This window comes from Ascaphus truei, chromosome 4 (genome assembly GCF_040206685.1).
Source record: "Ascaphus truei isolate aAscTru1 chromosome 4, aAscTru1.hap1, whole genome shotgun sequence".
In the NCBI taxonomy this organism is placed as follows: domain Eukaryota; kingdom Metazoa; phylum Chordata; class Amphibia; order Anura; family Ascaphidae; genus Ascaphus; species Ascaphus truei.
The window spans coordinates 331,858,706-331,883,393 of NC_134486.1; the positions used below are offsets into that span (position 1 = coordinate 331,858,706).

General features: G+C 40.9%; 1 protein-coding gene across 13 annotated transcripts in view; it reads right to left on the reverse strand.

The window, feature by feature from the left end:
- Positions 1-24,688, reverse strand: part of ADGRB3 (adhesion G protein-coupled receptor B3) — an 892,370-nt gene that overhangs the window by 572,489 nt on the left and 295,193 nt on the right. For 11 of the 13 annotated variants that reach the window (XM_075598089.1, XM_075598088.1, XM_075598086.1 and 8 more), the window contains one exon: positions 1,358-1,468. The exons of the other annotated variants lie outside the window; for them this stretch is intronic. In XM_075598089.1, the coding sequence (XP_075454204.1) occupies positions 1,358-1,468 (111 nt within the window). The remainder of the gene's footprint in view (positions 1-1,357; positions 1,469-24,688) is intronic. 13 annotated transcript variants of the gene reach the window in all.

Genomic DNA, 24,688 nt, shown 5'->3' on the forward strand with positions numbered 1-24,688 from the left:
GATTCCATTGTGCTCATGTATGCTGTGCTGCTTGGAACGAGCGGTTATAATCGGAGTGGGGAATGTAAATGAATCAATATGTAAACAGCTACACTATAAACTCTTCTGCCATCTAAAAGCTTATTGTTAAGCTTTAGCCTAAATAGTCAAGAGCGATGCAGATAGTAAAATGAGTGTTTGCAATTTGTGCTGTGTTATATTGGCGGCTATTTATGTAAAATATATATAATAAAAAAATTATTGTATTTTAATAAAGTGAATGAAGTTACGGCCGAACTCGGTACTAATTTCATCAAACTAGTTGCAAATTAGCTTAATAAAAATCAGCAAAGCAAAACTTAATGCAAATTGCATTATTTTAGTGTCTGTGGCTCTCCTGGCTCTAGACGACCCTGTCTGCAGTACCACTAAATAGAGCTAATTATACAAACCATTGCTTAACTGATCCTGGTTCGAGAATCATTATCAGGTGAAATGTTATGTTTCCATTTCTAATTATATCTTAATTTTTTTAATATGGATACATAGGGACACATAATAACAATAGATCAGATTAAAGTATAAATCAATATGTAACAAACCATATATGAATTATTCGCTATAAAGTAAGGATATATGATGATGTGTGTTAATTAGTGGATTAATAAACAGTTTTTGCGTGGTTAGTAGGCATGAAAAAGGAATTCAGTGTAAAATAAGTAAAAGTTGTGTGCATTGTACTGGTGGCAGAAAATGCCTACATCTAATAATGGCATATTGGCATTTTCTGCAATTACTACATATTGATTAATGGTTTTTATATCCTTTCGAAGGAAGAAAAGATGTTTAACATCTGTTAGTATTATGTGCATTGCCTACCTTGTCAGGCTTTTCATACTATTGCATGAACATGACATATTGTAACCCATTCAGTGCTGGACTATTTTCCTGATGGGTTGAGCCCACATGTTGAAGGGGTTTAAGACAAGTCGATTTTACTTGTATCCGTGCATAAAAATTAAATCTCTCACAGCTGTTATTTAAAACAAATGAACGTGTTCAATTGAAATTCATAATTGCAGCTTCATTTAGTACATTGAATGGCATGCTTTTCATTTCTAGTCTCACATTTGTTTTTAAAGAGACAGGTGCACGGCATGGTTAGTTTGCCACATGTGCAAAGTGTGGGCCGCTGTCTAATTTTGCAGCTACTTTATTTATGGAACTTCAACTGGTGAAAAAATAATAATAATAAATGATTAAAAAAAAAAAGATCAGCTTAGAAAAAAACTGACAATAATGCAGAGGATTATGGAAGCATGCAGTGGTTTTACTAGAATTAATAACAGTAAGTAGAAAAATGTAACTAATGCATTACCAGTTTGTGCCATAAATTTAGCAGCATCAGCTTGTTCCTGGGGGACCCTTTTCTCATGAACAGATCTTGGTCGCTGACTTTTAATTGTATGATCTCCCATCATTCCAAATTCTAAAGACAGAATAAAGGTTTATGAAAGCTTGTGTGTAGACATTTCTCAAAAATCACAGCACTCATGTCTCATGCAATATGTACCTAAACATACCTCCATCGGAGTGAAACAGTTTTGTATACGTTATAACGCAGTTAACATTAGAATTTTCTATACTTTTCAGTTAGGAAGAATATTACACAAAAGAGACTTTAGAAAACAACATTTAACTCAAGGATTTTACATCAATATAACTGTCACAGGAATAAACAGCACATGGTTGTTGAACATCTAGAGAATTATGTCCAGATGTAGAGTGTGCAGAGATACTGCAATCTATTTGCATAATTTTTCCAATCAGTAGGATTCAATCCAGGGATAAGGAGACACATGTGGCCTGTACAATATGTAAACAGGAGAGCAACACTCAATTACACTGTACTAATACATCGACATTAAAATTCCAAAAAACAATAGTAATATTAGTCAATTGTATAACTGAAATCTTTGACCAAAGATTGAGTAGCCATACACTGGGGCTTGCAGCATCATGATAGATTGAAAATGTAACATAGATTACTGTTTTAATGTAGACATGTCAACTGCATGAACTCCCTAGTATGTAATATGGTCCGATGCTGGACCTTTTAATGTAGGGATCTAATGGGGTTGTAATAAAACTCCAATGAACATGATATGTTTACTACACGTCAACTTATGTTACAAGCAATATAGTGACAGGAAGGGACTACCACTGTTTCTGATTTTATTCTAATGGACAAAATATTTGAATTCAGAAAAAATACTGCTATGTGTATATCACAAGCAGTTTTATATCAGAAGCAGTTGTATATCACAATTTTGTTGAACATCTGAAAAAGAAAATAAGCCAGAGCTTTGCAATGCAAGAAGAGGCAAACTGGAAACGTGTATGCCAAAAATGTAAAGAATTCATGCAACAAAGGCAGAATGGGAGTTTAGAAAAGAATACAATTAGAAAAAAAGCTTTTGTGTCTCGCTAAATAACAAACATTGCACACAAATGCATTTATAAATAATTATCTTGGGGAATTATCACCGCTGTGTTAATTGTTGGTTGTCGGTGTTAATACTATGCTAGCATAAAAAATAATTAACTGTTCAATAAAAACAAAAAGTTTTAAAAAAATAGCATGTGTTATTTTTGCTGAAAATAACAGCTTGTGACTAATATAAATCATATTTCTGATACTGTACAAAGGGCCAGAAAGAAAACATAAATTTAGCAAGAATACAACAATAACAAATATGTGTGTAATGAACATATCCAATTTTAGGCTACCACATAGATACATTCAAATACTATATTTATACAATATTAATGTGAATCGCTTTTTCAATTTTTTTTTTTAATAATATTATATCATGTGTACAAAAGCCTGAAGCAGATTTAGGGGCTTATTTTAAAACTGTCCAAGTGGCCGATTTGGCCATTTTTGGCCGAAATTCCCCCATTAAAGTCAGTCCGCTTCAGCAGATATAGAATAACAGCCCTGTAACATTGTAAGTGCCAGTGTAACCTGAGAATCTAGCACGTTACGGACTAAACTTTATACTTATATTATATGGTGAAATGGATGAGTGACATAAATGTTGCATTAAAAAAGAACTACAATGCTTACAAATATGTTAAGAGGAAAAGAATGTGAACAATTACAGCCGATACAACACCTTCATCAAGGTTTGCAGACAGATAGGTGATTGCTGTTTGCAGTTCTTTCATGAAAACATTAGGCAATAAAACAACCTTGATGTGCAAGGTCCTATAATCAATATGCAGGACACAAAAGGCATATGAACTAGTTTTTTTTTTTTTCAAATAAAAGGGAAATATTTGTCAAAAATAGGAAAGTTTGGGGAACATGGCAACATTTTGCTCCCTTTTTTTCATAACAAACTGCAAACTTGCAAAATTTCCCCAAATTTTGTGAGAAGTTGCATACCGAAATGGTAATATCGAAATTTGCACATCCCTACTTTCAACTGGTCCGTAAAGGAAAAGGACACTCTGTGGAGGCACTGTAAGGCTTCCCTTACATAATTGGGTGGAAAGGGTGCATGACAGAGGGATGAGAAGTGGAGTCAAGATGTCAAGGATAATGTTGAAAAGGGTTTGAAGGGTGATAACTGGTGGTTGGTAGCCAAGGTGAGGGCAAGGAGATATGTTGGAATCTAAGCAGTTGCATCATTCAGTTGGCGAGATCAGCGTATGGGGCCAGCTTCCCACCTACCCTCATAGCTGCACTGTCAGTTTTATTTTGATTAATTTATGGCAATTATTATCATGATGATAAATGGGGAATACTGCTTGGTTGTCATTAAATGTAAAGTATGGTGTATAGGTATGTGTGGGTTGGTACTCATGATATTTTTTTGTCACAACATGAGGACGGTCAGACCTGGGAAGCAAGAGACTCCTTGATAGGGAGTCGATGCATTTGACATTTAACAGTCTGGTGTTATGGGTGTGTGATCACTGGCATTGTGTCAATAGGTGGGGTTATCTGGACAAGGCTTATATAGGAAGTGTATACTGAGCTGGTAAGCTTTTACCTGCTATAGACTGGTTTAAGAACGGCGAGTGTAGCCAGGACCGAATTTTGGTTTATTGTTAAATGTTGTTTGCTCAACAAATATTGTGGCTAATTCCCCCAAAAAGATTACTTTGTGTGATTATTATTTTAGTCCTATTGGGTTAAGAGAGGTGAATGGTTGGGTGGCGATGAAACTTTCTCATTTACTGGGTCATGGTACTTAATGTTGAATCCTGTCCAAATCAATTTGAAATTAAACACATTGAAGTCTAAGGGGCTTATTCATTAAGCTCTGTTTGTGCTAAACTGTGCGATCTGCACGGAAAGCCCCATTCAAGTCAATTAGGCCAGGTCCCCACTGGCTACTGCAGCACCCGCTATGGCTGACGCTGCAGGGACAAGAGCCGCCCCTCAATGGGACCGGGACTGCTGCGAGGGCGGCCGCCATGCTGCGCGGTGAGTTTTTCCAGTGACGGAGTGCTTGGCCATGCCCCCCGGCGGTTCAGCCAATGAGGGCGAACATGCCGGGTGACGTCACGGCCGTGCCCCGTCACTCCCCCGTCACGCCCCCCTGTCTTTCCCCCTGCAGCTCTCTGCAGACTGGGGAATTTGGCTGCATGCGCCGCCAGCCTGGTAGAAGCGCGTGCAGCGCAGGCAGCGGAGCCATAGCCTTGGGCTTTCCGTGCAGATTGCACAAACAGTGCAAATAGAGCTTAATGAATAAGCCTCTATGTACCAAAAGCAAAATTTAGGTGAACAATTGTTAACTGAAGCGGAAATATACCTGCACCAAGCAGCGTCTACAGTATGTATCAATCTATGCTGTGCCATTTTCTGGTATATCTGTGTGTGTCTGCGATGAGATGAGGGATTTATTGGGCAAGTGGAAGAAGTTAGGGTGGAGTTACTTTTGCATATTGGCGCAGGTCTATGTGTTACGAAATGTGCAACTACGTTGGTTGTCTCAATCACCTTAAAAGCAAGACTTTTTTTTCTAATGGAGATATTAATAGCAATACAATCAATACTTATATCGCGTTTCAGTATGAATGTAAAACTAAAAATACTACACTAGATTATAAAAATCTCAAAATACACTGCCTTTAAAAAATAATATAAAGTATTGCTGCTGTATCAGGAAAAGTCTGTGGTTATGGACATCATAAGACTGGAACTAAATTGTTACTTGATTCTATTCCACCATGTTGGTCTATCCCAGACAGCTCCAAATGTCCATTTAGAAAGCTCCAAGGACATAAAGGAGTGAACTGCATGAATGTAAATGACTGCATTTTGTAAAATAAGGAAAGCCTTTATATATACATATGACTTCTTTCTCTCTCACTCCCTGCTTCTCTTTGCTATACTGTAACTGAGACCTGGCTCACTCAGTCTGACTCTGCTCTGGAAGCTGCCCTCTCCTACGGTGGCCTTTCCTTCTCCCACACTCCGCGCCCTGATGGCAGGGGTGGAGGCGTGGGGCTCCTGCTCTCCTCTCTCTGCCGTTACCGAACCCTTCCTATTCCCCCCTCTCTTGCTTTTCCCTCCTTTGAGGCTCACACTGTCCAGATCTTCTCTCCTCTCCCTGTCCATGTGGCGGTCATCTATTGCCCACCTACCTCTACTCATCCCCCTTCTGCCTTTCTCTCTCACTTTGAATCCTGGCTCTCTTTCTTTCTCTCCTCAGACTCCCCTGTTCTTCTCCTTGGGGACTTCAATTGCCACATTGATGACCCCTCTCTCCCTTGGGCCTCCCGCTTTCTTTCTCTAACCTCATCTTTTGGCCTTCAACAGTGGACTACAGCCAGCACCCACAAGGATGGTCACTACTTAGACCTGGTTTTCACTAAAAACTTCTCTCTCTCTGATTTCTCCATTTCCCCTTTTCCTCTCTCTGACCATCACATCATCTCATTCTCTCTATCTCGCTTCTCCCCTTCTCCACCTCCATCTACCCCCCGGTTCTGCAGAAACCTGCGCTCTATTCACTTACCTGACTTTGAGTCCACTTTACACTCCTCCCTCTCCTCTCTCAGCTCTGCTACAGACCCTGACAACCTGATCAGGAACTACAACTCTGCTGTGTCCTCCTCTCTTGACCTACATGCCCCGCTTTCTCTCTGCCGCACTCGCCCTTCTAACCTTATGCTGCATTCCTCCACTCATTCCTCCGAACGCCTCTGGATGAAATCTCATTCTCTCGCAGACTTCCTTCACTACAAATGTATGCTATCCTGTTTCAACTCTGCCCTCTCGCAAGCTAAACAAGCCTACTTTTCTTCACTAATCAACATGCACAAGTCTAACCCACGCCAACTGTTCTCTGTCTTTAATACTCTACTCAAACCACCCTCAGCTGCCTCTCCTTCCTCCATCACCGCTCAGGACTTTGCTGACTATTTTAAGGAAAAGGTGGAATCCATACGGCAGAACATCCCCTCTGTTTCTTCCTCCCATCCTACACTTCTTCCTAACTCTCCTCCTGCCTTCCTTGACTCTTTTTCCACTGTCTCAGAGGAGGATGTGTCACTGTTGATCGCCTCTTCTCCCTCTACCACTTGCCCTCTTGACCCCATTCCCTCCTATCTCCTAAAACCTCTTGCTCCTACTATAATCCCTACGCTCTCACACATTTTTAACTCCTCCCTCTGCTCTGGAACCTTTCCATCCTCCTTCAAACATGCAACAGTCATACCATTACTCAAAAACAGCAAGCTTGACCCTACCTGTCTTTCTAACTATCGACCTGTCTCCCTCCTGCCTTTTGCCTCTAAACTACTTGAACGTCTTGTATTCTCTCGCTTGCTCCATTTTCTCAACACCTATTCTCTGCTAGACCCTCTACAATCTGGCTTCCGCACTGCTCACTCCATGGAAACAGCCCTCACTAAAATAACTGACCACCTCCATGCTGCCAAAGACAGAGGTCATTACACTCTGCTCCTATTACTCGACCTCTCTGCAGCATTTGACACCGTGGACCACCCTCTTCTCCTTCACATTCTCCATACTCTTGGTATTCGGAACAAAGCTCTATCCTGGATCTCATCCTACCTCTCCCATCGTACTTTCAGTGTCTCTTCTGCTAACACCTCCTCCTCCTCTATTGAGAGATCTCTGTGGGGGTACCCCAGGGCTCTGTCCTGGGACCTCTTCTCTTTTCTCTGTACTCACTCTCTCTAGGTGACCTAATAACATCTTTTGGGTTTAATTATCACCTCTATGCTGACGACACACAAATATACTTTTCAACACCTGACCTTACACCTGCTGTACAAACCAAAGTTTCTGAATGTCTCTCTGCTATATCATCCTGGATGGCCCTCCGCCGCCTTAAACTCAACATGGCTAAAACAGAGCTCCTCATACTTCCTCCCAAACCTGGCCCTACTATCTCCTTCCACATTACTGTTGGAACTACCATCATTCACCCAGTAGCCCAAGCACGCTGCCTAGGGGTCACACTCGACTCCTCTCTCACATTCGCCCCTCACATTCAAAACATTTCTAAAACCTGTCGCTTTTTCCTCCGCAATATAACTAAGATACGCCCTTTCCTCTGTTGCTCGACTGCTAAAACTCTGACTCAGGCCTTCATTCTCTCCCGTCTTGATTACTGTAACCTCCTGCTGTCCGGCCTTCCTGCCTCTCACCTGTCTCCCTTACAATCTATCCTAAACGCTGCTGCCAGAATCACTCTACTCTTTCCTAGATCTGTCTCAGCATCTCCCCTCATGAAATCCCTCTCCTGGCTTCCGATCAAATCCCGCATTTCACACTCCATTCTTCTCCTCACTTTTAAAGCTTTACACTCTTCTGCCCCTCCTTACATCTCTGCCCTAATTTCTCGTTATGCACCATCCAGACTCTTGCGTTCTTCTCAAGGATGTCTTCTTTTTACCCCCTTTGTATCTAAAGCCCTCTCCCGCCTTAAACCTTTTTCACTGACTGCCCCACACTTCTGGAATGCCCTTCCCCTCAGTACCCGACTTGCACTCTCTCTATCCACCTTTAAGACCCACCTTAAGACACACTTGCTTAAAGAAGCATATGAATAGCACTGTGGCTATTCTGAACACATGATACATAAGCTTGGCCCCCTGCAGACGCACTTACCAGAACTCCCTCCTACTGTCTCTGTATGTTCTCCCTACCTACCAATTAGACTGTAAGCTCCTCGGGGCAGGGACTCCTCTTCCTTAATGTTACTTTTATGTCTAAAGCACTTATTCCCATGATCTGTTATTTATATTATCTGTTACTTATTTGATTACCCCATGTATTACTACTGTGAAGCGCTATGTACATTAATGGTGCTGTATAAATAAAGACATACAATACAATACAATATATATATATAAATATATATATATATATAAAACAAAAGTGGACAGCGCAGGCTCCATAGTGTAAAATAGTACAGGTTTATTAATCACAAGCTAAAATCAAAAAACTCACAGAAATGAGATAGGACTTGCGCATCAAACAAGATCACCAATGGTCATGCTGTTAGTCAGGAACAGTAGTCTCGTGGCTGCAGCGTGTATATATCTCTCTGTGCCGCCGGGTATCTTCGTCGTGATGTGCGTCCACACCTCTGATGAAGTCGCCGTACACTCGCGATGAAACGCGTAAGGGCGCTATCTACAAGCACCAGGTGTTTAGCTTATTGAGCTTTTGCTGGACTGGAAGGGAACTGTGGTGCTGCGGAACGAAAGGAGCGTGAGCTGTTCTAGCTGGGGAGGGGGGGGGCATTAAATTGGATGCACATCACGACGGAGATACCCGGCAGCACAGAGAGAGAGATACACGCTGCAGCCACAAGACTACTGTTCCTGCATAACAGCATGACCATTGGTGATCTTGTTTGATGTGCATGTCCTATCTCATTGATGTGAGTTTTTTGATTTTAACTCGTGAGTAATAAACCTGTACTATTTTACACTACGGAGCCCGCGCTGTCCCCTTTTGTTTTACAGAAGAATCGTGGAAGGTGGTTGTTTCCGGTGGATAGCTGCTTGGGTGTTCCAGTGTTTTTATTATCTTTTCAGGTTTAATTTAATTTATTTGTTTGCACTTTTTTGGCCATTTTCCTTGTGTTTTTTCCTAGTGTTTCCATTCCCATTCCTTATCCTCTTTCTTTGTTGCTATATATGTTGTTTGCTGGTTTGTCTAGGTTGAGCAATATTGTGTATATTATCAGCTACTATACTTCTCTCTCATCCATATATTCACCCAGTTCCAACACCTATCAATAGGCGCTGTGATTTTATGTGTTTTGTTATATATATAAACACGCTGTGATTTTATGTGTTTTGTTATATATATATATATATATATATATATATATATATATATATATATATATATATATAACAAAACACATAAAATCACAGCGCCTATTGATAGGTGTTGGAACTGGGTGAATATATGGATGAGAGAGAAGTATAGTATATATAGTATATATATATATACACACAGTGGTTGACAAATCACCAAAAAATCTACTCGCCACACAAAAAAATCTACTCGCCACCTAGTACCAAACGTGTGCTGCTTGGGCCAATATTTACTCGCCCGGAGGTTAAATCCACTCGCCCGGGGCGAGCAAATGTATAGGTTTGTCGAACACTATTAATATATATATATATATATATATATATATATATATATATATACAGTATATATATATATATATATATATATATATATATATATATATATATGTATATATATATATATATATATATATAGTAGAGGTATCAGTACCGTGTTAGCCGAGCTTCAATCTAGTAGTATAGTATAGTAGAGGGAATCACTTCTTTAAGACAATATTTATTCGTTAATAAATATGTGTAATTTTAGTTTGTAAATGTTCTTTAAATTTTACTTTTTTTAAGGTACATTTTTACGATGTAAAATTTAAATGACTGATACTGATACTGACCATCTGCATGTGCCAACGGTAAAACGGTACAGTAGCTGTTCCTAGGGTAGTTAAAGATAGAAACAAGTTGCTGGTACATACATCCAGAAAGTCAAACCAATTAATGTGCTAAAGGAATAAATCACAGCCATTAATTAAAAGTTATAACTCCTACTGTCTGTAGCAAGTAACAGATACAGGCAATAATCTAATAGTTTGGTTCTGTGCCAGCTTGATTTAATCTAAGTCATAAAAACAAAAGACTTGAAGGAGTTAGACAGATGCTTAACATCATTGGTTTTGTTTTATTCTCTGAAACTAGAATAGGGTCATTTTAGAAATTATATGTTTCGTGTAGAATATGAAGGCAAAGGATGGGACACCACAAAAATAGGGATGACCATTAAAAGTTTTTAATGACCATTCTATACAATGGTTATTTATAATAACTGGTATAGGAAAAGGTACAGTAGGTGCACTCACAATTACGGTGAAGAGCTGCTCTGAAAGCCCCAGCGAGTTGTGGTATAGCAAATCCTGAGAATAAAGATAAATGGCACTGCAGTGACAAAGGTCCACACTGGGACCAAAACGTTGATCATTGTACCTTTGTACTACTAAAAAAATGTTGCCATGACCACTGGAGTGCCGCCTTCAAAGGATTTATTTACAATAACGAACAGCTTTTGATATCTTGTGAACTGCTCTACTACAAGGGATTGAGGAAGCTCCAATACTCAGTATCGGAGCTTCTTAAATACCCACTTTAGTATCAGCTTTACAAGAGATTGGGTATTTTGGGAACGTGATTCTTAGTATATATATATATCTATATACAGACGAGACCACGACTATTCTAAAGCTTGCCTTAAACTAGCCCGGTTACATTCTGGGTACGTGCTGGGTATGTGCTGGGCTAGTTTAAGGCAAGTTTAAAGCAAGTTTAAGGCATTTCTGCATTGACAAATGACCCATAGGATTAACACAGCAGGGGTCCCTGGCAGTCCCATTCAGTTTGAATGGGACTGCCAGGGACCCCGCTGTTAATCTGATGGGCCATTAATCAATGCAGAAATGCTGGGGCTAGTTTAAGGCATGTATCCAGATTGTACCTGGGTGTACCTGGGTCTTTTTGACAATTGCCACTGGTTTGTGTTAGAATAGTCACTTTCTCTGCTTTATCAAGCAATAGTATATCACCCCAGCTAATTTAAACTGATGATTTGATGCCGGATTACAAGCCCTCATATTTTTAATGCTCTTTACAAATAATTAAAAGTAGCAATCAACCCCAACTAACCTAGATTTTCTTACAGGATTGTAACTGGGAGAGTAGGGGGGGGGGGGTTCTTCTAGACCTGAATCGTGCTATGTTCAGCTCTGGGGACCTCCCAGTTCCTGAGATACTTACTTCATATTTTTTAAAGGGGATTTAAATTGGCATTCAATAGGAAGCCACAAGTGATGATGCTGCAGCTTCCTATTTTCTTGAAATTTGCCAGCCATTTTGTTTCCCCTGAGAAAGATGTGTAGCCAGTAACTTCACTGCAAAGTATCTCAAGAACAGGGGGGCCCTGGAGCAGGAAATAGTTGTGTTTGGCTTGGGGAGCCCCGATTCCCAATCTGTAATAGGGGCTAAAAAATGGGTATGACAAACTGTAATATACTCCTTGCTCATATTTCTTGTCCATAAATGTATCCCTATACCATCACCCCTGGTGAAAAACGCATCTAGCTATGTAAATTAATATATTTTTCAAACTCTTTCATATGTTTCTGTTCTATAATGTCCATAACTATATGTGACAATCTAAAGTGAATTTCACCAAGGTTTCGTACACTGGAAGGATCCTGTATCTTTTTGTTAAAATGAAGAATGTCATGCATCAAATGAAGAATGTCATGCATCCCATTTTTTTAGTTATTCAGTTCTCACTTCTTCCCCATTTTTATCCAAGAACAAATAATTTACAATCTACATGGATATGTGATGGCAAATAGCTTACAGAAAATAAAAAAAATGATGGTTTATCCACAATCTTATTAATTAAAAAATGATTGAAGTCCATCAGCTTTGTTGAGAGACTCAGTCTTGTGGACCCAAATTATTTGGGTACTTTGGGTAGTTTAGTAATTGATCACTCTCCATTATGATACTATGGGGCTTAATCTGTAAGATCTATTAGCGCTGTAATGAGAAATCTGCACGGAAAGCCCCACTGACTTTAATGGGGCTTTCCGTGCAGATCGCTCAGTACAGTGCTAACGGACTATACAGAATAAGCCCCTATGTGCATTGTTACAATGAAGAGACTGAGGAGTTTGTGATGAAAACCCATCATTCAAATGTATTTATGATATATTAACCAGTTACATTTAAGGGAGGCAGATTGGGAGATATTCAAATTAAAAAATCAAAGAGATTAATCTATTAATGTACTGCTTTTGGGTCATTCTAAAATGTAAATTATATTTATACAAAATATTCAGATAGTTATATGGTGACGCAAGAAATGTGAGTTGTAAAGTATGCCTTATTAGCAGGACTTAGATTGTAGTAGCTGTGCTATTTCTTTTGCATCTGCTGAGAAATAAGTGTTTTAATAACAAGGAACAACACTTGGAACAATGTACCTGTACAGCCGACACTTTACAGTCTGCAAAAGAGATTATGTAAAGATTGTAAATCATATTCCAAATCATTTGTTTACAAACAGTGAAATTATAGGTTGAACATTTAAAAATATATATTTATACTTGTCTGTCTTTTGTAAGTTACTTGGGGACTGCCCCTTTAAATAAAATAATGACAGTATGTTGTGGGCGATGAGAAGAGAGACGACGGGTGAAAGGGGAATAATAAGACATGAATGGTAGAGAATACAGACCCTGTACCAGAAGTTTATTAGAGCAAGAAACCTTGTTAAATATTTAGCTAGATGATTCTTTGAACAAAGCAAAAGCTTTTTTTATACATTGATCGACACGTTCTTTTCAAAAGAACATCCAAAGAAAAGGAAAATGGTAAATTGATGCCACTAGCAGCAGAGCACTGATTAAAAAAATGTACAAGAGCATTCCTGAAAGTACTGCTACACTACAATTATGTTAAAAAGGCTCCATTCAAAAGTAATATTTCAGAAGCAAGACGTGACAGAAAAGAGATGCAATATTAGATAAACAAGCTGTAACCAATCAATATTACATTGTATTTTCAAAATGTACAAAAAATAGCAAAATGTGCTGTTACTCCCTACTTGAAATCATGAAGTCGTTAAAGTCATTTTTTTTATTAAATTGCCTTGTTATTAATATCTGTTAACTTATAGTTTTGGTAGAAATAATAATGAAATGTATTTTCAAATATGTGTGTCTGCTTTGTAATATCTCTCTCTCTTCCACCCACTTCATTCTATTTTTACCACAACCAGGGCATGTCAAGAACAAACTGTTTGCATTTTTTTTCATGCTAAACAACTAACTGATGTTATATAAAGTTGAGCATAAATTAGCAGTGACATTTTCATATAGGTGCAAATATCTGCACCATCAATCTCACATTTCTGCTTATTTTCTGAGACCTCAAATGCTTCTATAATTTAGAAACAATACTTAGAATCCCATTTCTCTCTTCTTTTACCTAGATTCTTATGGTTCACTGATCCTTTCTCCCTTTCCTTTAGTCATCTCTTATTTTACCCCTAAATATTCCATAGAACCTCTTCTTTTTCCCTAACATTGACAGAAGAAAATTAGAATTCATTGCACATATAGCAACAATTGCAAGTCATTCCTGTTGAAGATTGTAGAGATATATACAGTATGGCATTCAAATTAACTATAATATATATATATATATACAGTATATATATATATATATATATATATATATATATATATATAAACATATACAGTCATGTGAAAAAGAAAGTACACCCTCTTTGAATTCCATGGTTTTACATATCAGGACATAATAACAATCATCTGTTACTTAGCAGGTCTTAAAATTAGGTAAATACAACCTCAGATGAACAACAACGCGTGTCATGATTTATTTAACAAAAATAAATCCAAAATGGAGAAGCTATGTGTGAAAAACTAAGTACACCATTACTGCTTCCATAGGAATTAAGATGCTAAGTAGCAGACAGGTGCTGCTAATCAAATGCCCTTGATTAATTGATCATCAGCAAGTGTGACCACCTCTATAAAAGCCGAAGTTTTAGCAGTTTGCTGGTCTGGAGCATTCAGATGTGTGTTAACACAATGCCAAGGAGGAAAGACATCAGCAATGATCTTAGAGAAGCAATTGTTGCTGCCCATCAATCTGGGAAGGGTTATAAGGCCATTTCCAAACAATTTAAAGTCCATCATTCTACAGTCGAAAGTTATTAAAACGTCGAAAACATTCAAGACAGTTGCCAATCTTCCCAGGAGTGGACGTCCCAGAAAATTCACCCCAAGGTCAGACCGTGCAATGCTCAGAGAAATTGCAAAAAACCCAAGAGTTACATCTCAGACTCTACAGGCATCAGTTAGCATGTTAAATGTTAAAGTTCCTGACAGGACAATTAGAAAAAGACTGAACAAGTATGGTTTGTTTGGAAGGGTTGCCAGGAGAAAGCCTCTTCTCTCTAAAAAGAACATACAGCATGGCTTAGGTTTGCAAAGTTGCATCTGAACAAACCACAAGACTTCTGGAACAATGTCCTTTGCACAGACGAGACGAAAATGGAGATGTTTGGCCATAATTCACAGCGCCACCTTTGGCGAAAACCAAACACAGCATATCAGCACAAACACCTTATACCAACTGTTAAGCACGGTGGTGGAGGGGTGATGATTTGGACTTGTTTTGCAGCCACAGGAAAAAAGACAAAAAACAACAGGGCAAAACCGCATGGTGAAGTATATCAAGTATATTAGGAAGGTAAAATTGGTAAGTATTCAGCGTACATTTAGTAACAAGATAGAGCGCATAGAGTGTATACAACACAGCAGGTTAACACACTAGAGAGCTGCAACGGATGACTCTGGTAGTCCTCGTTGGACAGACGTGTCATCAGCCCTCCGTCTCTGATAGGTTGCGCTCTGCTCACTCCGTAATTCCTTTGGCCTCGATCACATCAGCATGGGGTTCCTCCCGGAGACGCTGATAGTTGGAACCTCAGACGACTGCGTCATCAAGCGACGACGTTACCTTGTCGTCTGAGCTTCCGACTATCAGCGTCTCCGGGAGGAACCCCATGCTGATGCGATCAAGGCCAAAGGAATTACGGAGTGTGCAGCGCGCAACCTATCAGAGACGGAGGGCTGACGACACGTCTGTCCAATGAGGACTACCAGAGCCATCCGTTGCAGCTCTCTAGTGTGGTAACCTGCTGTGTTGTATACACTCAATGCGCTCTATCTTTTTACTAAATGTACGCTGAATACTTACCATTTTTACCTTCCTAATGTACTTGATATACTTCCTCATGCGGTTCTGCGCTGCTGTTTTTTGTCTTTTTTCTGTATAGTGTTGTCGGAGTGTTGAGCCACCTTGAATTATACAGCTGCATCCGCCATTACTGTATGATACACAATTTATACCTCTTATTTAAGGGTTTATCCAAGGGTGTACTTTATTCACGGTCACTGATACATTTTAATATATTATAGGTTTATTTAGTTGCGCACTTATTTCTTCACTTGTTCACAGGACCTGGGAACCTTGCAGTCATTGAGTTGACCATGAACTCCTCTGTATACCAAAGTATTCTAGAGTCAAATGTGAGGCCATCTGTCCGACAGTTAAAGCTTGGCCGAAATTGGGTCATGCAACAGGACAATGATCCCAAGCACACCAGCAAATCTACAACAGAATGGCTGAAAAAGAAAAGGATTAAGGTGTTGCAATGGGCCAGTCAAAGTCCAGACCTCAACCCGATTGAAATGCTGTGGCTGGACCTTAAGAGAGCTGTGCATAAACAAATGCCCACAAACCTCAATGAACTGAAGCAACGTTGTAAAGAAGAGTGGGCCAAAATTCCTCCACAACGATGTGAGAGACTGATAAAGTCATACAGAAAATGATTGCTTCAAGTTATCGCTGTGTAAGGTGGTTCTACAAGCTATTGAATCATAAGGTATACTTAGTTTTTGACACATGGCTTCTCCATTTTGGCTTTATTTTTGTTAAATAAATCATGACATTGTGTAATATATCATGTGTTGTTATATTTTTGTCACAAAACGCTATATTGTTTTTTACCTTTGTGAGTGCATTTGTTACCTCCACCTGTCTTACACCCAACATTAAATATATGTTTTATGCTATGGGGCTTGCGCTCTCTTTTCTTTTTTTCCCCTCATTTGGTATTCCTTAGGATGTGGTTCATCTACTGAGAGCAGCATTCTTCCCCATCTACCGGAGTTGTGATACATCTTCTCCTCTACAGACTATTCATTTGGATTTATCAAGGGACTGGTATTATTGTTATTCGCTGTTTGCTGTTATCTGTATTGTTTGTGTTATACAGTATGTTGACTGCTGGTTTTGTCAGCTTTTATTATAGCAGCAACATCTACCTTGCGTCAATCACTCTAGATTATTCCATATTATTTTGAATATATATATTCCCTTGTTCTAATCTTAACCATCGAGTGGCAGCCTATATTTACTATCAATTGGTAGAACACATTATGATGAAATCAGTTGAAGAGACGATCTCTAGAAGGAGTGGTTTGTCTCTTCCTAGCTGCAGACAATGGTTCCATTGCAGATGAAAACGTTGATATTAAAAATAATATTTTCAAATTTGAACAATTGATTAAAGATGATTGGTGGGACGCCTACTCCTTCAACATTATATAGATAAAAAATTGTTCCTAGAGGTCTTCGAATAACTAAAGCTCCAACATTTGAGACAGATTCTGAGTTTACAAAAAATTGGAATGACGCATTGGACAATTGTTCATTTGCTCTAATGAAACTCTTGGTTCAATTTCGGGAAGAAAAAATTAAATCACTTGAGAAGGAAATAGATTTAATACAAGCATGCTTAAATTGCATTCAGAAGATACTGAGTTCATAGAATATGATGAGCTTACTAATAAGAGAGTTGTGACTTTTGGAAAAGAACTTATTGTTAGGAAACGGAACAAATTAGACCGTGATAATGATGACTATGCTACTAATAAAGTGAGGAACTGGAAGCGCTCCTATTGTTATAATAGGAGCAATGGGAGCACACAATTTGATCGCATGCGAGGAGGAAGGACCCATACATATGGTCCCAAAGAGACATCTGGGAAGGCTGCCTTGGGGGTGAATAGCTGTCCGGGACTCAACCCCTTTAGTGGGAGTTCAGATGGTGTTTCACTCTCCGGCAGCAGATTCAGTGTACTTAGGTCAGAGGACACTGTGCATGATACTGATGGGGAGGGCCCATCCATTGCTAAATTGGGAGAGAACAGATCCAAAGAACAAACCAAAACTCAAAAATCACATAATTTTTTAGACCAAACCTCCTGGCAGAAAAAGAGGAGAAAAAGTTAAGAGAGAAACAATACCCTCTTTGGGACCGTGAGGCATCAAACAAGCCAACATATCGAGGCAAAAGAGGACCAGAGGAAATAGACCAGGCAGAATTCAGCAAAGTAAGAAGAAAAATGGATGGAACAGAGTCTTGTGCAGTAGTTTCTTCTTGTATGGATACCTCAGAGAGGGAAACAAGAGATAAACAAAAAACACCGCAATAGTGTATTACCCTTTGGACAATATAAGACGTGGTTGTTATGGTATAAAGAGCATTTAATGGTTAAAACAATTGTATCTACAATTGATGTAAAACATATACTGGGTTAATAAACAGTAGATGAACTCCTGTTGAATAAATGAATAATTGCAAATGAAGTCTTCCAAGCGCTTTTGCTAAGAGAAACCGTGCTGCTCCGCCGATGGTATAAACTGAAATCCTACTCACCATCCTTGAGTAGGACATGTGCAGTGGTACGGGGTCTTTTGCCAGCGATGGCCGCTTGCTGTGGGGTGCCGGACGTCCGTTCGTTAGGTGCGGGGAGATTTCCTGATGTCCTCGTGGTCTCAATACCAGCAGAGTGATTTCCAAGCGTCTCCTCCGCTGACGTCACCGCCTAGTGTGTGCAGCTACGGTGTCCCTGGATGACCACAAACCTTAGCTGCACACACTAGGCGCACAAATTTCTGCACAAGACTCTGTTCCATCCATTTTTCCTCAGCGCCACAAGAGGTTATTCTACACACATCTTCTAATCTGGTTGGAAGATCCCAGATCAACCTCTCAGGCAGCTTAAGGACTACCTTCATCACAGACTGTATCACAGGTTTTGTTCTTCTGTTTGCATTATCATCATTGTATAACATTGATTACACTAGCGCTTATTTACACTTATCATTTTACCCCTTAAAGTAAGAAGAACAGATGATTAATTGATTTGCCAGAAAATAGTGTTGTATTTAATTTATCTAGCACTAAATGATCTGAACCTGAAATGTCATTACTTGAACGTCATTACTTGACGAAATTAAATGTCATTTAATTTTCACCTAATGTAGGCCCGAATGCATTTAATTTATTTATAGATCTTAATAATTTTATTAGAAAAGTTCCACTGAAAATACATTTTAATATTATGGGTAACAAAACCAATGTTGTATTCAATACACAGGATAACATTTGGATTGATGCACTCTCTGCAATGTTAGCAGAATTAGGTGATTTGTCACAAACGGTTGACCAAGCCTTTAATATATCAGACCTTACTCTACACCCCACCAGTTCATCCATTTCTGATAATTATGCTGAGTTGGAAGTAGTACATTGTCTCTTCAAACCGAAATCGATATTTTTTCTGTATCAATGGAGGGGGGGAGGGGTACATTGATTCCTTGTATAACTTGGTTTTGAAGGAATTTGAGACCCTATGTCATAAGAAATTCACATACACACAGAATCTTTCTAGCTTGGAATTAGAGGCTCTAGATATTTAAATATATATATATATAAAATAATACCGATCTTGTGATCCATCAGGTGGATAAGGGGGAAGGCATTGTCCTCCATGACAGGGCAGCCTAATTCTTGGAGGCTCGCAGACTCCTAGGGGACACTGCATCCTACACTATATTTTAGGAAGATCCTACTATACAGTCCCAGTCTAGTTATAAACAACATTTAGAACAGGCCTTGGCAGATGGAGTCATTACTAAATCTGAATTTAATTTTTTATATTTGGATAACCCTAGGACTCCTATATACTACAATCTGCCAAAGGTACACAAGATCCACCTGGAAGGCCCATAATATCTGGGGTGGGGTCGATGATGTCCAACCTGTCCCTGTATGTGGACTTCATTGACCCACCTCGGAGATAGAGTGGAAATCCACTTACCTATGGGCCACATGTGACGTGTGCTCACTATACACTTGTATAGATCACTCCAAGGGTATCGAAGCGATTAAATATTGCCTGGATCTTGATAGTACTATACCTCAAATTCAAAATGATTTTTTTTGCTGGTTAGCATAGCTTTATTTTGAGGCACAATTATTTTCTGTTTGATAATGATTTTTTCCTTCAGATCTGTGGAACGGCCATGGGCACAAGGTTCTCCCCCCGCTATGCGAACCTCTTTATGGGGTTTTGGGAAGAACTTTCTGTTTGTCAACATTCTGCGCTTGGGGCAGACCTAGTGTATTATGCCATTTCATCCATGACATCATTATTATTTGGGAAGGTGAGGAGGACATTTTGAATGATATTCTGGGATCATTGGATGAGAACTCACTGGGACTAAAGTTTACATTTAATATTAGTCCCACATCAATTGTCTTTCTTGACCTTTTGTTAACGGTGGATGAAAATTCCAATATAGTTACACAAACCCATTTTAAACCAGTATCGGTTAATAATTATATTCATGCCTCCAGCAACCATCATGGCCAGTGGTTAAACAATGTTCCGACTGGCTAAATTCATAGATTGAGAAGGAACTGTTCACGTGACAGTGACTTCATGGACATTGATTGACAAGGGCTACGACAGTAAGCTTATTGGTGATTCCTTCAAAAAGGTTCTGGCAATTGACCGAACTTCTTTACTTATTAAATCTAAAGATAAAAGATTTGCTAGGATGAAGCATAAGGTTAATAATGGTAAGCTACATAGAGATTATTCTGCTCCTAGGTTTGTTACAACATTTAATTAGTTGTACAGATCTAATCAATCAATCCTCAATAAACACTGGAATGTTGTATCGTGTGATCCACAATTGGGACCTATATTACCAAAAAAAGTCCCCATTCTGTACAGGAAAGCCAGGAGTCTTAAGGGACTGCTGGCTCCTAGTAACATTTCAACTACAGGAACATTGGCATCTTTTGCATCATCCAAAATATCTGGAAATTACAAAAGTGGCCGTAATTGCTGCATTACCTGTAAACACCGGTATTTGAGCTCTAGTTTTGTCTCACACTCACAAGGTGGTACATATAAAGTAAAAGAGAATATTAATTGTCTTAGTACCCACATTGTGCTGTATATGATCTCATGTGAATGTGGCTCAAAATATCTGGATCATACTATTAGACCTTTGAACACACACTTCTTAGAGCATAGGTGCAATGTGGTGAATGGCAATAATTCACATAATTTGTTACGTCATTTCATTCATGCCCATAATAAGGACCCTAGTTCCTTAACTATTATGGGTATAAAACAGATATCATCCGATACATTGGGTGGCAATAGGTTTAGGGTCCTTTGTAGAAGGGAAACCTTTTGGATCTACCAGTTGGGCACCCTGACCCCTGGTGGATGCAACGAATGTCTGGACACTAGTATAATAGTGTAGTCCTTCTTCTTCTTCCTTTGCTGTAAAGTTGTAGTCTGCATGCTGATTATCATTTGCATTTCTCTGGTCTCCTTCTATAATTATATAAAATGAATACTCAGGGAATCTTTTATTTTATTTTATTTTAGAATGACATTTCTGTTTATCAGAGACATCTTTTAAAATGTATTTCAATAATAATTTTAGGCACAACTTCTTATTTTATATTATTAAAATCATAATTTATTTATACTCTATAAGATTAGTGATATAGTTAGTTACTCTTCCCTCCACCCCCGTTCCCACACTTTAGACACATTGGTCTTATAATCTAAATGTGATGTGTCCATCCTCCAGGATTATGTTTACTATTTCATATTTAACTATTTTGTAATGGTTTTTATTCATTTTAATATTGCTATATAAATTGTGCATGCATAATATTGTATTGTTATTGTTATATCTTTATTATTCACAGTGCGCTAGAACACAATGTTCCTTATTGGCTATTGATCTTAGAATACACACGTTTCTGTGTGGCATCTGATTGGTTAACTAGTTGCTTAGAAACTATAGTGTATTTAGGGACTGTTTGCTGCTAGTACCCACAATCCTCTGAAGAAGCCACTTTGAGCGACAAAACACGTAGCGGCATTACGTCATCACCAAATGATGCTTGATCGGGGCCGGATCGCGTCTAGAGGTGGTTGAGGCCGAGAGCGTCATTTGTTGACTGCAGTAGCTCTACCATCAGGTTACCAGGATTGTAGCTTTGCCGCTCAGAGCACACTCGTGTAGGACTTTGACTGCTGAACGGATTCTACTGGCAGTGATATTACTCACAAAACGCTTTATTTGTTTCCTCCCCCTGTCCCCTCCCAACATTAAATATACATTTTATGCTATGAGGCTTGCACTCTCTCTTCTTATATACAGTACACACACACACACACACACACACATATACACAGTGTTCGACAAATCACCCAAAAATCTACTCGCCCAACCAAAAAATCTACTCGCCACCTAGTCCCGCCCCCAACTCCGCCCCTAGTCCCGCCCCCAACTCCGCCCATAGTCCCGCCCCCAACCCCGCTTTAAAATAAAATATATAAATAAAATACATTTAATAAATTCCTAGTCAGAACATTCGTTTTTGACATAAATGTATTTATTGTATTACATTATACTACAATTAGTCGTGTGTGTGTGTGTGTGTATGTGTGTGTCTCAATGTCGGATCTAGAAATAAAAGCCAGATGTGAATGACTAGTTTCCTGAACCCCGTAACCAGTGTCTTGACGTCGGCGCTTCACAGAGAGAGAGACAGACAGACACACACACACACACAGAGAGCGGCACACACACACACACAGAGAGAGAGAGACACACACACACACACACACACACAGAGAGAGAGAAAGAGAGACACACAGAGAAAGAGAGAGAATGAGAGACACACACACAGAGAATGAGAGACAGAGAGTGTGACAGAGCGCGAAGAAGAGAGTGCGACAGAGAGCGAGAAGAAGAGTGCGACAGAGAGAGTGCGACAGAGAGAGTGCGACAGAGAGAGCGAAGAAGAGAGTGCGACAGAGAGGGAGAGGGTGACAGAGAGAGGGTGAGAGGGAGAGGGTGGGTGACACAGGGAGAGGGTGACACGGAGAGGGAGAGGGAGGGTGACAAGGAGAGGGAGAGGGAGGGTGACAGGGAGAGGGTGACATAGGGAGAGGGTGACACAGGGAGAGGGTGACACAGGGAGAGGGAGGGTGACACAGGGAGAGGGAGGGTGACACAGGGAGAGGGGGAGGGTGACACAGGGAGAGGGAGGGTGACACAGGGAGGGTGACACAGGGAGAGGGGAGGGTGACACAGGGAGAGAGGGAGGGTGACACAGGGAGAGAGGGAGGGTGACACAGGGAGAGGGGGTGGGTGACACAGGGAGAGGGAGAGCGGGTGACACAGGGAGAGGGAGAGCAGGTGACACAGGGAGAGGGAGAGAGGGTGACACAGGGAGAGGGTGGGTGACACAGGGAGAGGGGGAGGGTGACACAGGGAGAGGGGGAGGGTGACACAGGGAGAGGGAGAGCGGGTGACACAGGGAGAGGGAGAGCAGGTGACACAGGGAGAGGGAGAGAGGGTGACACAGGGAGAGGGTGGGTGACACAGGGAGAGGGGGAGGGTGACACAGGGAGAGGGGGAGGGTGACACAGGGAGAGGGGGAGGGTGACACAGGGATAGGGAGGGTGACACAGGGAGAGGGTGGGTGACACAGGGAGAGGGTGGGTGACACGGAGAGGGAGGGTGACACAGGGAGAGGGTGGGTGACACAGGGAGAGGGTGACAGAGGGAGATGGTGGGTGACACAGGGAGAGGGAGGGTGATACAGGGAGAGGGAGGGTGACACAGGGAAAGGGAGGGTGACACAGGGAGAGGGAGGGCGACACAGGGAGAGGGAGGGCGACACAGGGAGAGGGTGGGCGACACAGGGAGAGGGTGGGTGACACAGGGAGAGGGTGACAGAGGGAGATGGTGGGTGACACAGGGAGAGGGAGGGTGATACAGTGAGAGGGTGACAGGGAGAGGGAGAGAGGGTGACACAGGGAGAGGGTGGGTGACACAGGGAGAGGGTGGGTGACACAGGGAGAGGGTGACAGAGGGAGATGGTGGGTGACACAGGGAGAGGGAGGGTGATACAGGGAGAGGGTGACACAGGGAGAGGGAGAGAGGGTGACACAGGGAGAGGGTGACAGAGGGAGATGGTGGGTGACACAGGGAGAGGGAGGGTGATACAGGGAGAGGGTGACACAGGGAGAGGGAGAGAGGGTGACACACTCACAGGCACACAGACACTCACACTCACTCAGACACACTCACTCAGACAAACTCACACTCACAGTCTGTCACTCACACACACAAACACTCACCCGTAAGGCAGGTGGTCGCACATGGCAGCGGGGGCCTCCGCACGGCAGGAGGGCTTCTGCAAGGCAGGGGGGTGTCGCACATGGCAGCGGGGGCCTCCACACGGCAGGAGGGCCTCTGCAAGGGGCCGCGCCCCCTCCAGAGTGGGACGCCGATGCCGCAGTATTAACTGATAGATGTAGAAGGGCCGGTAGGGGATTTCCCCTGCTTAGAGCAGGGAGAGGCTCGGGTTAGGGGATTTCCCCTGCTTAGAGCAGGGAGAGGCTCCGGTGAGGGGATCTTTATTATTCACAGTGCGCTAGAACACAATGTTCCTTATTGGCTATTGATCTTAGAATACACACGTTTCTGTGTGGCATCTGATTGGTTAACTAGTTGCTTAGAAACTATAGTGTATTTAGGGACTGTTTGCTGCTAGTACCCACAATCCTCTGAAGAAGCCACTTTGAGCGACAAAACACGTAGCGGCATTACGTCATCACCAAATGATGCTTGATCGGGGCCGGATCGCGTCTAGAGGTGGTTGAGGCCGAGAGCGTCATTTGTTGACTGCAGTAGCTCTACCATCAGGTTACCAGGATTGTAGCTTTGCCGCTCAGAGCACACTCGTGTAGGACTTTGACTGCTGAACGGATTCTACTGGCAGTGATATTACTCACAAAACGCTTTATTTGTTTCCTCCCCCTGTCCCCTCCCAACATTAAATATACATTTTATGCTATGAGGCTTGCACTCTCTCTTCTTATATACAGTACACACACACACACACACACACACACATATACACAGTGTTCGACAAATCACCCAAAAATCTACTCGCCCAACCAAAAAATCTACTCGCCACCTAGTCCCGCCCCAACTCCGCCCCTAGTCCCGCCCCCAACTCCGCCCATAGTCCCGCCCCCAACCCCGCTTTAAAATAAAATATATAAATAAAATACATTTAATAAATTCCTAGTCA